Source organism: Bubalus kerabau, chromosome 9 (genome assembly GCF_029407905.1).
Source record: "Bubalus kerabau isolate K-KA32 ecotype Philippines breed swamp buffalo chromosome 9, PCC_UOA_SB_1v2, whole genome shotgun sequence".
NCBI lineage: Eukaryota > Metazoa > Chordata > Mammalia > Artiodactyla > Bovidae > Bubalus > Bubalus kerabau.
Window position 1 is genome coordinate 31,870,919 of NC_073632.1, and position 15,799 is coordinate 31,886,717.

The 15,799-nt window shown below is 37.8% G+C and overlaps 1 protein-coding gene across 2 annotated transcripts in view; it reads left to right on the forward strand.

The window, feature by feature from the left end:
* Positions 1 to 15,390, forward strand: part of ECHDC1 (ethylmalonyl-CoA decarboxylase 1) — a 53,217-nt gene extending 37,827 nt beyond the window's left edge. For both annotated transcript variants that reach the window (XM_055534945.1, XM_055534943.1), the window contains exon 6: positions 13,772 to 15,390. In XM_055534945.1, coding sequence (XP_055390920.1) covers positions 13,772 to 14,180 — 409 coding nt within the window. In that variant the 3' untranslated portion in view covers positions 14,181 to 15,390. The remainder of the gene's footprint in view (positions 1 to 13,771) is intronic.
* The last annotated feature ends 409 nt before the right edge of the window (positions 15,391 to 15,799 follow it).

The window sequence follows — 15,799 nt, forward strand, 5'->3', positions numbered from 1 at the left end:
AGGAAGCTATGTAACCATCTTATAGGTCAAGAATTGAAACATTATCAGCATTCCTGAACTCCCTAAGTCATAACCCCTTCATTTCCATCTGTAAGAGTATTACCCGAAATTTTATAATTACTTTGTCATTATCCTTTATAGTTTTATAAGTTAACCATTCTATAACCAATATATTCTATTTATTTTCCTTTTGAACTAAATATAAATAGCATACTAATAGAAATACTATGAGGAAAGACTCAGTTAGCTAATTCATGCAAAAGAGGTAACGTTTTAAAATTTATGACTCAGGTTTCAGTTTATAAGTTGAAATATGTCACTTTGTATTCAAATAAATTGAGATTTTAAAATAGTTTGGGTGTATAAGACAAATTACAAAGATCCTAGTCTCTTTGAAAACTGTGTTAAAGTTGCTTCAGTTGTGTCTGACTCTCTGTGACCCTATGGACTGTAGCCTGCCAGGCTCCTCTGTCCGTGGGATTCTCCAGGCAAGAATACTGAAGTGGATCGCTATGCTCTACTCCAGGGGATCTTCCCGACCCTGGGATTGAACCTGTGGCTCCTACATCACACGCAGATTCTTTACCTTTGAGCCACCGCCACCTGGGGAAGCCCCTTTGAAGACTACTGCTGCTGCTAAGTCGCTTCAGTCATGTCCGACTCTGTGCGACCCCATAGATGGCAGCCTACCAGGCTTCCCTGTCCCTGGGATTCTCCAGGCAAGAACACTGGATGGGTTGCCATTTCCTTCTCCAATGCATGAAAGTGAAAAGTGGAAGTGAAATCGCTCAGTCGTGTCCGACTCCTCGCAACCCCATGGACTGCAGCCTACCAGGCTCCTCCGTCCATGGGATTTTCCAGGCAAGAGTACTGGAGTGGGGTGCCATTGCCTTTTACTTGCTAATTGGGGAGCATTCTTGTATACAACAAAAACTGGCCATTTCACATGACAGTGCCCTCTGCTGTCATCAGTGCAGATTGCATTCAGTTCAGTCGCTCAGTTGTGCTCGACTCTTTGAGACCCCATGGACTGCATGCAGCACACCATGCCTTCCTGTCCATCACCAACTCCCGGAGCTTACTCAAACTCATGTCCATTGAGTCGGTGATGCCATCCAACCATCTCATCTTCTGTCGTCCTCTTCTCCTCCTGTCTTCAGTCTTTCCCAGCATCAGAGTCTTTTCCAAGGAGTCAGTTCTTCGCATCAGGTGGCCAAAGTATTGGAGTTTCAGCTTCAGCATCAGTCCTTCCCATGAATATTCAGGACTGATTTCCTTTAGGATGGATTGGTTTGATCTCCTTGCAGTCCAAGGGACTCACAAGTGTCTTCTCCAACACCACAGATCAAAAGCATGAATTCTTCAATGCTCAGCTTTCTTTATGGTCCAACACCACAGGTCAAAAGCATGAATTCTTCAATGCTCAGCTTTCTTTATGGTCCAACTCTCACATTCATACATTACTACCGGAAAAACCATAGCTTTGACTATATAGACCTAATTGCAGATTCTATCAGGAAGCTACATTTTCATTCTATGAGGAGGAAGCAGTTATATTGGCTTTATGGACGATATGAGACTAAATAGAAAATGTGTGTGAAAGGATTAAATGGTTTTCTCACTTTACCCTGAAATAAAGGTACTTATGAAATATATCATTTAAACATATAATTATGTATAACTATAAAGTATATATTTAGATATAATGTAATATATCTAAAGAATCCTAAGCTATATGTAAGTATACATTATTACACTTAAAAATCCTCTACATAAAAGTAAGTGAAAATTAAAGCTTTATAGATATACTCTGGACAAAATGTACCCTCTAACACAGAATCATGTGCTCATCTTTAAGCGTTTATTAGACTTTTGCTTCATCTTTAATACTCATTCCTGATCTGTGTTTGGGTGGAGTTAGGGTTTAGGACAAAAGGTAAAATCACAGAAAAAATAATTAAAGATTACTTAGTCCTTTAATACTACTAATTTACCTTTCTATGTTTTTCTATAAATGAAGTGTCATATGTCCTAAAACCTCATAAAATACTGAGTTTTTTTGATTATGAGAAGTCTCAGGGTACTACCCTCATGAGATATATTCAGTATCATAAACGGATACAGTCACTTTTCCGTGAAGACATATTCATTTGTGGATCAATGACTTGGCTTGTATAGATCCTCATATTAAGCTGCATTCAGTAGAGTCATTCATTAAACATATATTTAGCACACATTTATGCTAGCTCGGGAAGCAACAGTTAGAACTAGACATGAAACAACAGACTGGTTCCAAATAGGAAAAGGAGTACGTCAAGGCTGTATATTGTCACCCTGCTTATTGAACTTATATGCAGAGTATATCATGAGAAACGCTGGGCTGGAAGAAGCACAAGCTGGAATCAAGATTTCTGGGAGAAATATCAATAACCTCAGATGTGCAGATAAGACCACCCTTACGGCAGAAAGTGAAGAGGAACTAAAAAGCCTCTTGATGAAAGTGAAAGAGGAGAGTGAAAAAGTTGGCCTAAAGTTCAACATTCAGAAAATGAAGATCATGGCATCTGGTCCAATCACTTCATGGGAAATAGATGGGGAAACAGTGGAAACAGTGTCAGACTTTATTTTTTTGGGCTCCAAAATCACTGCAGATGGTGATTGCAGCCAAGAAATTAAAAGACGCTTACTCTTGGAAAGGAAAGTTACGACGAACCTAGATAGCCTATTCAAAAGCAGAGACATTCCTTTGCCAACAAAGGTCCATCTAGTCAAGGCTATGGTTTTTCCAGTAGTCATGTATGGATGTGAGAGTTGGACTGTGAAAAAAGCTGAGCACCGAAGAATTGATGCTTTTGAACTGTAGTGTTGGAGAAGACTCTTGAGAGTCCCTTGGACTGCAAGGAGATCCAACCAGTCCACTCTAAAGGAAATCAGTCCTGGGTGTTCTTTGGAAGGACTGATGCAAAGAACTTTGCAGTACTTTGGCCACCTCATGCGAAGAGTTGACTCATTGGAAAAGACTCTGATGCTGGGAGGGATTGGGGGCAGGAGGAGAAGGGGACGACAGAGGATGCGATGGCTGGATGGCATCACCGACTCAATGGACATGAGTTTGAGTGAACTCCGGGAGTTGGTGATGGACAGGGAGGCCTGGTGTGCTGCAATTCATGGGGTCGCAAAGAGTCAGACATGACTGAGTGACTGAACCAAACTGAACTGACTGATGCTAGCTCGGCATTGCCATTCAAGAAAGTTGTGTGTCTTGGTTTTTTATTTAGTATTTTTAGTAATACAGTTTTATTACGTTTTATAAAATTCTTGGTTCACAACTTATAAGAAGTTTTAAAAACATAGAAACTGATCCTTCACAGTAGAAGTGTGAAAAACACTCTCCTAGACTATTCAGCTCTTTTAAATGTACACACTCAACACAAGAGTTCTTAAAGGTAAAGCCTAATAGAAAGGCTTGTATAACTGAAGTACATTACTAACCACTAGTTATAAGGTAGTGATAAACCAATACAAATTACTCTAGCTGATCTTCCACCTAACTTTACCATTGTTCTGTCGGTTATTTTCTATAACAAACTGGAAACTATTTCTGGAGATGAGAGAGCCTTTTTTTGAGAAATATTTTTAATATGAATATTCGTAATAAGTGAGTGCATTACCCCACTCCCTGCCCTGAAACCCTTTAAGCACCAGCTGATAATACATGTAATGAATTAATATGTCAGAAACACTCAGGTCTACATAACATATATAGACTCTCATACTGAATTGCCTTCAGTTGAGTCATCATTTTCATGTTAAAACTTGCTTAGAGAAAATGGCTTTTAAAAAACATTTTCTAAAGCTGGAAACTTAAAAATTGTCATTCCACAGTGCTCAAAAACTAGTCATTGAAACATTATGTTTCTCTTTAGTGACAAAATTGATGAGGAAATAAAAAGGTAGAACCATGATAAAATCATCTGCTTCTAACTTTTAAATTTGTCTTGATTAAATGAAACACAAATTAAGAAAATATGTATTTGAATATTAGTTTTCTATTGCAGCCATAACAAATCACCACAAATTTATTGGCTTATAACAGCACGTGTTCATCTCACAGATATATAGGTTGGAAGTCTGGCTGGGCTGAACTGGGTTCTCTAAACCTGGTCACGCAAGGCCCAAGTCAGTAGGTTGACCGGACTGAGCTCTAAGGACTCGGGGGAGCGTGCACTTCCAGGCTCACCCTGGTTACAGCTGGCAGAATCCAGTCCCATGCACTTGTAAGACTGAGGTCTCTGTTCTTCCATCAGCATGCCAGCCAGGGGTTAGTCTTCGCTCTTGGAAGACGCCTGTATTCCTTCTCATGTTTTCCATTGACCCCCTTCAGCAGCGGTGGGTTAAGTTCCTTTCATACTTTAAATCTTTCTCACTTTTCCCTCTGCTGCATCTCTCTGACTCCAGCTGGAGAAAGTTTTCTGCTTTTAAGAGCTCACTGGTTAGAATGAGCCCACTCAGATAATCTGGGATAATGCCTCTATTTTGAGATACACACACACACACACACACACACACACACACACATACACACATACACACACACACACAACCTTAATTAGATCTGCACAGTCCCTTTTATCATGTAAAGTAACATATGCACAGCTTCCTGGGATTAGGGCCTAGATGTCTTTGTGGGACCATTCTACCTCCATCACAAGGGCTTGTCATAGAGAATATAGTTGCCAGCTTTTTTTTTTTTTGCTAACTTTTATATTCCTATTTGATCACCAATTAAAATTGGTAACTTTGTTACTCTAAGTTACCTTTGTGAACTGCATCTTTTTAAACTTGTTTAGATATACCAAATTGGTAAAGGTTCATTGATACAAAAATTACTTAATGTGTTGTTATATTATAGTTTCTTAGATTGGTTTCAAGCTCAAGATTCTAGAGTGTGCTTTAGGGGGTACTTAGAACACGCATTCCTTGATTCCCCTTGTCTTATGCCCTATCATTCAACAAAAGGAAGGGGGTGTGAGAGGGAAGGGGAAAGGAAGGAAAAATCTCTCAGAAATATCCTAGAAAATAGAAAATTACAAACTCAAACTGCTTGAGTTTTCAGCATCAACTTTTGGCAGTCAGAAACATGTCAACAGTTTAATTCAGTTTTTGCTACTTAATTTGGTATAAGAGAGAAATTGGAATTGTGCTTTTGGTTTGAATTTACAGTCAGCTCTCTGTATCTGTGCGTTCCAAATTCAAGATTTCAACCAAGGATTGAAAATACTCTGGAAAAAAATTCCAGAAAATTTCAAAAAGCAAAACTTGAATTTGCCATGTGCTTGCAACTACTGATGTTCCTTTTACACTGAATTAGGTATAAGTAATCTGAAAGAAAAGTGAAAGTGAAGTCGCTCAGTTGTGTCTGACTCTTTCTGACCCCGTGGACGGTAGCCTACCAGGCTCTGCCGTCTATGGGATTTTCCAGGCAAGAATACTGGAGTGGGCTGCCATTTCCTTCTCCAGGGGCTCTTCCCAAACCAGGGATCAAACCTGGGTCTCCTGCATTGCAGACAGACGCTTTACTGTCTGAGCCACCAGGGAAGACCTCTAGAGGGATTTAAACTATATGGGAGGATGTGTACAGGTTATATAAAAATACTACACCAATTTATATAAGGAAATTAAGCATCTGAGGATTTTGGTATCTGTGAGGGATCCTGGAACCAGTTGTGGAATGGACAAAGGCTCCCTGCACCATATTCTAATGTAACTTCACCAATTTTTAACATTTTGCTGTTCTGTTTTTCACCTCTTACGTGTGTGTGTATATGTATGTTTTATATATATACACACACATATATGTAAAATAATTTTTTATGAGAAATTTGAGAATAAGTTGCAAACATCTTACCCTTTTACTCCTTTATACACACACACACACACACACACACACATAAATATATATTCTTTTTTTAAGAACTAGTTGTTCAGTTGCTCAGTTGTGTCTGACTCTTTGCGACCCCATGGATTGCAGCATGCCAGGCTTCCCTGTCCATCACCAGCTCCCGGAGTTTGCTCAAACTCATGTCCATTGAGTTAGTGATGCCATTCAACCATCTCATCCTCTGTCCTCCCCTTCTCCTCCTGCCCTCAGTCTTTCCCAGCATCAGAGTCTTTTCCAATGAGTCGGCTCTTCACATCAGGTGGCCAAAGGATTGGAGCTTCAGCTTCAGCATCAGTCCTTCCGATGAATATTCACGGCTGATTTCCTTTAGGGCTGACTGGTTGTCTCCTTGCAGTCCAAAGGACTCTCAAGAGTCTTCTCCAGCACCATAGTTCAAAAGCATCAATTCTTCAGCACTCAGCCTTTTTTATGGTCCAACTCTCACATCCATACATGACCACTGGAAAAACCATAGCTTTGACCAGATGGACCTTTGTCAGCAAGAGTCCATATAGTAACTGACTATACTCTAATGAAGAACTAGAGTGTTCTTTATATAACCACAGCACACAGTTGTCAAATGCAAGAAATTTAACACCGATGCCATACTTTTATCTACTATACTATCCATATTCTAATTGTGTCAGTTTGGCAGTGATGTCCTTTATAGCGCTCCTGGACATTTCCTCTACTGCAGGATCATACACTGCACTTAGTTGTCAGAACTCTTTATGTTCAGAACTGAGATAATGTTTTTTAAGCCACTAAGTTTGTGTGATAACATCAATAGAAAGCAATACAGATAATGATACTTTAAAAATGTTTATTGTGCTTTCTATTGTAAAAGGATATTGTGTGCATTCTGGTAAATATGAATCACCTGAGGATTTTGTTGAAATGCAGTTCTGATTTCATCTCAGGGGTGAAGCCTGAGTTGATGCTGATATTACTGGTTCACAGACCACTCACTGAATAGCAACGTTCTAGATTACTTTGTCTTGGTCATTCAGTCATGTCCAGCTCTTTGTGATCCCATGGACTGCAGCCCGCCAGGCTCCTCTGTCCATGGGATTCTCCAGGCAAGAATGCTGGAGTGGGTAGCCATTCCCTTCTCCAGGAGATGTTTCCAACCCAGGGATCAAACCTGGGTCTCCCACACTGCAGGCATATTCTTTACCATATGAGCCACCAGGGAAGATTGTTACTTTGAACATATTGTAAATATTATAATAATAAAATATACCTTACTGTATATTAAATTTTAAGAATATAGAGTTAGCTATAGCATAAAAATTAAAGTTGCGGCCAAAGGTAATTAGCATTAGCACTGCAGTGTGCTTTCTTCATATCTTTTTAAAATAGACATATAATTTTCTATTTTTTAAAAATTAGGATCATATGACCTATATTTTATATTTAACGACAGTGTTCCCATATCACTTGTGTACTTGAAAAATATGAATTTAAAATTTTTTAAAATATCCCATCAGTTTGGATGTACTAAAATATCCTCTTTTGGCTGTTTCTAATTTTCCTCTATCATGATTAATGCTGTGATAACTGCCTTATATGTAAGGCTTTGTCATTTTGGATTATTTTCTTTGATTTATTCTATAAATCCTAACACTTACTAAGTACTTCAGGTACTTAGTCAAATAATGTGAACATGTTTAAAAGTTTGGATATATAGTGCCAAGTTACCCTCCAAGAAAGATTCTGCTAGTTTATGCTACGACCAGCAGTATATGAGTGTCTATTTGAGAGCATCCTTTTTACAATAAGTATTACTCTTTTAAAAGCTCTCTTCTAACTTTGATAATCAAAAATTAAATTTTATTTTGTGTTTTTTAAAGTTTTGGTGAGGCATAAATTTTCATATATTCATTGATGTGTATCTGTGTGAATTGTGTGCATTTTCTTTTTGTTTTTCTTTGGAGTATCTTAAGATTTTGCTGTTTATACACTGGATGAAAAACACATTTTTATTCCGTCATCTCCCTAGAGGAATAAAATTCTCAATTATGCAATTTAGAGCCTGCTATTTAATTTGTTTTCAATCTTGAACATTGATTTTATGAATATAAATAACTCTAAGCCAAAGATATTAGCATTTCCAGCTGCTACCTATTAGTTCAAAGTATATTACAAAGAAAGGGAGCTGTAAACAGGCTTGTCCCAAGGGAGCTACTGTACATAGCCCTTTTCTTAAAATACTTACCTAATAAGTCAAACATGAAATACAACATAATATTCATACTTGCACAAATGTGCATACAAACACTCACACACACCCCAACCAACACATCCCAGAGTCATTAAAAAGCAAATTCCATTTTTGCTGTGGCAGTGCCTGTACTCTGAATATGAGATGTCCAGCTCAGGAAGCAGTCACATTTCCTGTGCATGTTGCTTTTTCTGTAGTTATCACTGTATTATGTGAAAAGTCTTACTTCAGAGCCTGTGATATCAAGAACATCCCCTTCTCTGAGCATGCTAGGATTACAACTGAATACTAAAATCAGACTTTATATTCCCCAAACATTCTCCTGTCTGTTTCTCTCTCACTGTACCACCACCATCACACACAAATGCGCACATACACAAATAGAAAAAAACTTCATTCAACCGCATACTTTCTTACTCAAGCAGTCTCTTTACATAAAGTACATGGAGCCTCATGAGACCAATCAGCTAAGAGCAGGAAATCAGAAAGGTGAGATAAGGGGAGGATCTTTGAGATCTTTCCCTCTATTTTCTGTAATTTGCCTTGTGATGTGATAGACAACAGGAGGAAGAAAATGCCAGGAAGGTACACACACAAATCAATAAGCGTCTGTGTTCAAGGCATGATTCTAAAAAGTATTGTTTGTGGTCAAAGATGTTGCTGCTTATGTACCGTATTTCTCCATGTCACTACAGTTTGCTTTGTTGTATTTGGTTTGTTCTTAATGTCATGTAAACGACCAGCAATTTCTGACCCTAAAAGTTTATTTAAATCAATGATTCCAGACTTTAAATTTATGATATCATGTGATTTAATTTTATAACAGGACTGCTGTCCTTAAATATTTATGCTTTTACTTATATTGCACAATATTCCTTAAGTTAGTCTTAGGTATATGTCTATGTCTATGTTTTTAAAAAAAAAATCAACTTGGAATCTTCCACTTCAGTCATATCTATAACGGAACACAGTATTATTTCTACCTTTATTTGGAAATTAAGAATTGTATATATTTTGTAGTCTCCATTAACAGATATTGAGGAAAGATAGTGTATCATTCGGAGAAGGCAATGGCACCCTACTCCAGTACTCTTGCCTGGAAAATCCCATGGATGGAGGAGCCTGGTGGGCTGCAGTCCATGGGGTCACAAAGAGTGGGATACGACTGAGCAACTTCACTTTCACTTTTCACTTTCATGCATTGGAGAAGGAAATGGCAACCCACTCCAGTGTTCTTGCCTGGAGAATCCCAGGGACGGGGGAGCCTGGTGGACTGCCGTCTATGGGGTCGCACAGAGTCGGACACGACTGAAGTGACTTAGCAGCAGCAGCAGCAGTGTATCATTATTTGCTGGGCTTCCAGTGCAAGTATAGCTCTTTTACATTTCAATACTTTAGGGATTGAATGACTTTAGTCCAGCAAAAAACTTTATAATGCCATTCTAGCAGAAACACTGCTATTATTTGTAGTGACTTACCTGTTAAGGCAACCAACTTGATAATAAGGAAAGCTAGTACACAGAGAATGTAATACGTGTACTGTGAGGCTATAAAATACATAGTTTTTATATACCAAATAAAAGTATAAATAATACTGTGTTCTATAGATGTGGCAGAGGCAGAAAATTTCACACTTTTTTTTTTTTTGATGTGGACCATTTTTAAAGTCTTTATTGAATTGGTTACAATATTGCTTTTGTTTTATATTTTGATTTCTTGGCCAGGGGGCATGTTAGAATCTTAGCTCCCTAATCAGGGATCAAAGCCACATACCCTGCACTGAAAGGTGAAGTCTTAACCACTGAACTGCCAGGGAAGTCCCATACTGATTTTTTTTTAAAAATATATATAAGCAAGTTCCTCTAGGATTAACAGAATTGTGGCATATATATGTCCTAAGTAACTTGCATATATTAACTCATTTATTGTAGTACTCATAGAAATTCTAAGGCATAAATACTATCTTTATATCTATTTGCTGGATAAGCATACAGAGGCCCAGGGATGTTAAATAATCTACCCTTCCTCCTCTTTATACCATTGAGTCTTTGGTCTCTGCTGTGTTTTACAAGGTGTAAAATGCAGCCGGTCTAGTGGTCAGGCCTGGTAGTCTGGCTTAAGCTATATTCTTCCCCAGTGCAATTATCTATTTGTTTCTCATTTCTTTGCCATTTAGTTTATGAAAAGTACCTTTCTTTAATAATAAACAATTTTTAACACTTAAAAAAAATAACTTTTACGAAAAAGTTTCCTATTTTAGTACAGTTTGGTAATTGTTTTTCTTGAATAAGTTTGTTCAAAGTCCTGAAACTTATAGCTCAACTCATCAGAAATTAGTAGCACAATGAACAGTCTTTTCAGGTATCAACATTGACTTTGCAACACCTGTCAGAAGATACTCTTTTCCAAGTTATGGTTAGTTTTTCCTGATGTATCCATACCACAACACCAGGTATATCCAAGTTAGATTAATTTCCTCATCACCCCTCTCAGTGGGTGTCACAGGAAATTTTCAACCTTGCCAATGATAATGACACTAACAGTCAGAGGATACTTACAATTCTACTTGTCAGAATTCTAAGAGAGTTAATATGGTTTAATGAGTCTGCTATAAGGCTTCAGAATCTTAAGATTTGGGTCTTCCAGTTTTCTACATAGATTAATAGATTATCACTTGCAGTAAACTACATTATAGGTGGTACCAGATAACTGCATCTAAACTAGCAGGAATTAGTGTATAATCCTGTAAGGGCTCTTAGGAAGAAGTTTCTAATTTTGGATATATCTTGTTGATAGGACATTTTCTTCATAAATTCTGATTATCACCATTGAAAATTTTATATTTAAACTTGAACTTTTAGATTAATAAAGAGTCTTTTGAAGGGTTATCATCTAAATGTCCCATATTTCTCTCATTGTTAAACTACTTTGTGTTCGTCACTAATAAAATTTTTGGTCCTATTTTCTAATGTAATATGCACTTCAGTTCACAAGTACACCCTAGGCATGATGTATAAAGAATGGATGTCAGAGTTTGATGACAACAGGTATTTATACAAGGACAGCCTCAGGATTTGTTAGCGTCCTTTACAAGTGATACCTCACCTTATAAAACGTGGCAAAAGGAAAACAACCAGTATAAAGATGATGTTATTTTTAGGAGAAGTGAAGTCGCTCAGTTGTGTCCGACTCTTTGCGACCATGGACTATAGCCTAACCAAGCTCCTCTGTCCATGGGATTTTCCAGGCAAGAGTACTGGAGTGTATTGCCATTTCCTTCTCCAGGGGATCTTCCCGACCCAGGGATCAAACCCGGGTCTCCCACATTGTGGGCAGACGCTTAACCGTCTGAGCCACCAGGGAAGTGGCTTTAGAAGGAATTCTTTAGAAGCAATTCCAAATATATATGTTTTATACATAATAACTTTTGTTGTCATAAGTTCATCTGCATTAGCCCAACATCTAGGGCTTTAACCAGCTTTTATGTTCAGATGATTTTAAGTGAATTTTTTCCTGACATAGTCCTTCTTTGTATTGTAGACATAGCTCTGAGCCATCAATGTCAGTTCCAGGGTATAATTAGGAACTGTGACAGTTTTATCTGTGAAAAGCTTTATAGGATTTTCAATATTATTATTTCCAAGTTATTAGACATTACTGTAATTTCTACTTTCTTTTGACCTTGATTTCTGTTTAACAAAGCTGTTCTTCCCTCACAATTTGGGGCTAGTTCAGATTCTTAAGACGCTTGGTTCCTTCTTCCTCCCATTTGAAAATTATTTATTGAAAACTACTACTTTCATGGCTGTTTGCTTCTAAAAACAGTGGTCCATAATTGAGGCGGATTTTCCCTCATAGGAATTCACAGCTGCCAAGGAGAACGTCCTCTTTCCCAGTGGGTTAGTAAATAGGCTTTTGTGAGAATTCTCTATTGGAATATTTCTCTTGATCAAAGGGTCAAAGACTGAGAGTCTGTTGTTCTTGGTGCTAAAAGAACCAACCACCTGCAGCTGGGCATTGAACACTTGGGAAATACAGAACTTACTTAGTCTTCATTTTTGTCATGAGTAGCTTGAAAGCAGTAATTTTTCTTAAAAAATTAAAATTCAGACATGACCTTTAGACCAAATTAGATTTTAATAGTGAATGCATTGAGGCATGCAGTCAAAATACTGATAGGCTGCATTCCCCAAACACTGTGGCTTTATGCAGCCTGTTAATAACAGCATACACATATTTAACTGGTAAATATGATTGCTCTGCCTACTAATCTCCTTGTTTATTCCCTTTTTTTGTTCCACTTGATTAATCACCCTGTACATAAAAGTCCCAATATTTGGGGAAAATGAATCCCTGCTGTAGGAAATCATCCCTCTCAAGTCCAACCCAAGCCACTGTCAGCTTTCTTACTGGCATCCCCGCTTCCACTCTTCCCTAGTTACCTATTGTATGTAGTGGGACGTTTAGAGCATGCGTGGGGAAGCTAACTTGCTTGGATTTAAAATTCTGTCCCTGCTGTAGCTGCATGGCCTTGGGTGTGCTGTTTATTTAATCTGTTGCCTCTGTTTCCGTCTGCAAAATGAGCATATTACTATACCTTCAGGGTTGTTCTGAGGATGTTAACATAAAATTCCTTAAATAGTTGGTGTGCTGTTAAATGCTAAATAGGCAACTCTCACAAAATAAATCAGATACTACTCCTTTGGACAGCCTCCTCCTTAAGAGCCTCACACTTAAAAAATAAAATCTGACCCCTTATCCAAGTGCCTGTAAGCTCGCTCTGATCTCATCCCCCATTTCTGTTGGCTTTATTCCTGCTACATAAGCCTGGTCCCGAGAGATACTAAGCAGTTCTGCTTCAAGGCCTTTGCACGTGTAATTCTCTCTTCCTGGAATTCCCTTCCAGAATTTTGCATTGCTCACTCACTTGGGTAGTTGCTCAAAAATTCAGAGGCCTTTTCCATATAAGATGGCACACACCCAACACATGTATCCTCATACTGTAGTCCCTTGCCCCGTTTTCTTTGTAGCATGTATCACCACTGACATTATATTGTTGTTCAGTGTCTTCCTCTCCTAACATGAATGTAAACTGAGCAGAGATTTTATTTTGGTTATTCCTGTAGTCCTGCATCTAGACCACCTGGTATTGATAGAGCTTAGTAAATACTTGTGGGAAGAGTGGAGCTAAAAAACAAATCCCAAGTTAGAAAACAGTATTTTTACCCTAAGGACTAATGACTTTATTATAATTCTTTTTTTATAGTATGCACCTAACATTTCCCACTCCCATATATTCACTTTAATCCAGGTTTTCTCATTAGGCTACCACTCACTTTAGATTGGGTTTTCAGAATAAACGTGAAGATTAGATTCATATATGCAAAGTAAAAGATAACACAAGATTGGTGACCTTGTTTTCAGACAGGAGCACTAAATGCCATGTAGTAAATTGAATTCTATACTTAGCTAGGTTTTTTGAACATTATTTTTAATGACACGGCTACCTATAAAGACCTATGAGATTTCAGGTCAGATTATGAATAGGTAGTACTTTGTGACTAAAGCATACATACTTTCAATTAGTTTTTTTCTTTTTTTTGCAGGTTAATGACTACAAAGAGTGAGATCAGATTTGTCCACAAGGAGATGGGCATAATACCAAGCTGGGGCGGTGCCACCCGGCTGGTTGAGATCATCGGCAGTAGACAAGCTCTCAAAGTATTAAGTGGGGCCCTTAAGCTGGATTCAGAAAAAGCATTACATATAGGAATGGTGGACGACATCTTGCCATCTTCAGATGAAACCGAATGTCTCAAAGAAGCACAAGAGTGGCTACAGCAGTTTATCAAAGGGCCACCAGAAGTAATCAGAGCTTTGAAAAAATCTGTTTCTTCATGCAAAGAGCTTTGTTTAGAGGAGGCATTACAGAGTGAGAGAGATCTTCTAGGAACAGTTTGGGGTGGACCAGCAAATTTAGAGGCTGTTGCTAGGAAGGAAAAGTTTAATAAATAATTTTTAAAAATACACCAGATCAGATCAGTTGCTCAGTCCTGACTGACTGACTGTGAGACCCCATGAATCGCAGCACGCCAGGCCTCCCTGTCCATCACCAACTCCCGGAGTTCACTGAGACTCAACGCCCATTGAGTCAGTGATGCCGTCCAGCCATCTCATCCTCTGTCGTCCCCTTCTCCTCCTGCCCCCAATCCCTCCCAGCATCAGAGTCTTTTCCAATGAGTCAACGCGCAAGTTAAAACCCCAATGATTAATATGGATAAAAGTTGAATGATACCAAATATGAATGTCAAAACTACTTAGAAGGTAGTATTAGTAATTTGCAGTATAACAACTGTTTGACTACTTGAACTCAGTTGGCCTAGTTTCAGTTTATTCAGGTAGTTGCTAAGTAATTCTGAACCTCTAACTAAAATACACAACACTTTGGGCTTAAACATAATCATTAATTCCCCGATTCCCATGATAGTTATTAGGCTATAACCAAAGACTAGTTTTTGAAAGGAAAAACTACACAAAACCTATTCCTGGTGTTCTTTCTCACAAAGTCTTTGTCTTGTCTTAACCTGGAAATAATTTACAAAAATAATGTAATGAAGCTAAGAGAACAAAATTGGAAAGGGGTCAGGGGACAGGAAGATATCCAAAGTTATGATTTGTCCTTTTCTTCCCCTCCATGCAGCTGCATTAAAGAAGTCATGGACTGGCCCTTCTTTTAAGGATGCTCCTCACCCCACCCTTCTACATACTTGGACCTTATTTGATGTTTCAAATAATTACTTTCTATTTTTGGTTATCTATGAAACAATGATGGCCACCATACAAAAAGTCTGTTGATTCTACAAAACTGGCCAGTTCATTTGTATGCACCAGAATTTCCAAGCTAGCAATTACTACAGTTTATGTAGTCTAATTTTCTTTGATCAGAGACTCATGAAGCATTGTTACACATGAATCAGATTTCTATTTTTTTTCCTAAGTAGCCATCTTCTTTTATAACTAGCTGTATTTAAAAGTAAATTTAATAATGGATGACAAACTTTTATGATCTTAGTAATACAGACTTAAAAAAAAATCTAAGTCAATTAAGTCCTAATCTTACCACAAGAGGTAAAAGGTGATTTTATTAATGACAGTTTATATTTGCCATTGTAACATTCAATTCACATGTGATAAATTGTATTAAAGACAACTTGCATATGCTTCATCAACATGATCCTGCTGTTTTGATTTAGGAAAATATAGAAGATAAACTCATGTTACTTTTTTGCAGAATCAAATTCTGGATTACCAAGTTAACCCAACATTTCCAACCTTGCTGTAGATTCTACATTTTGTGTTGAGTGAGTTTGTGTCTACTAATGCTGTTTAGAAATAAACCTATCATTGAATTCATGTAAGTGCTAGCCATTAATGAAGACTGGCAAGGAAACCCCAGTATATACATAGCCTCTACTATCAAGTTATTTAAGACAGGCTTTAGGTTTATTTCCACACATATTTATTCCATGAAAATTCCCTGGAGACTGTTTAAATTTCTCTAAGAAGAAATCAAACTTTTCTGAGCAAGTGGCCATGTAAGCTGAATATACCACCAATTTAAATCACCACCTTTT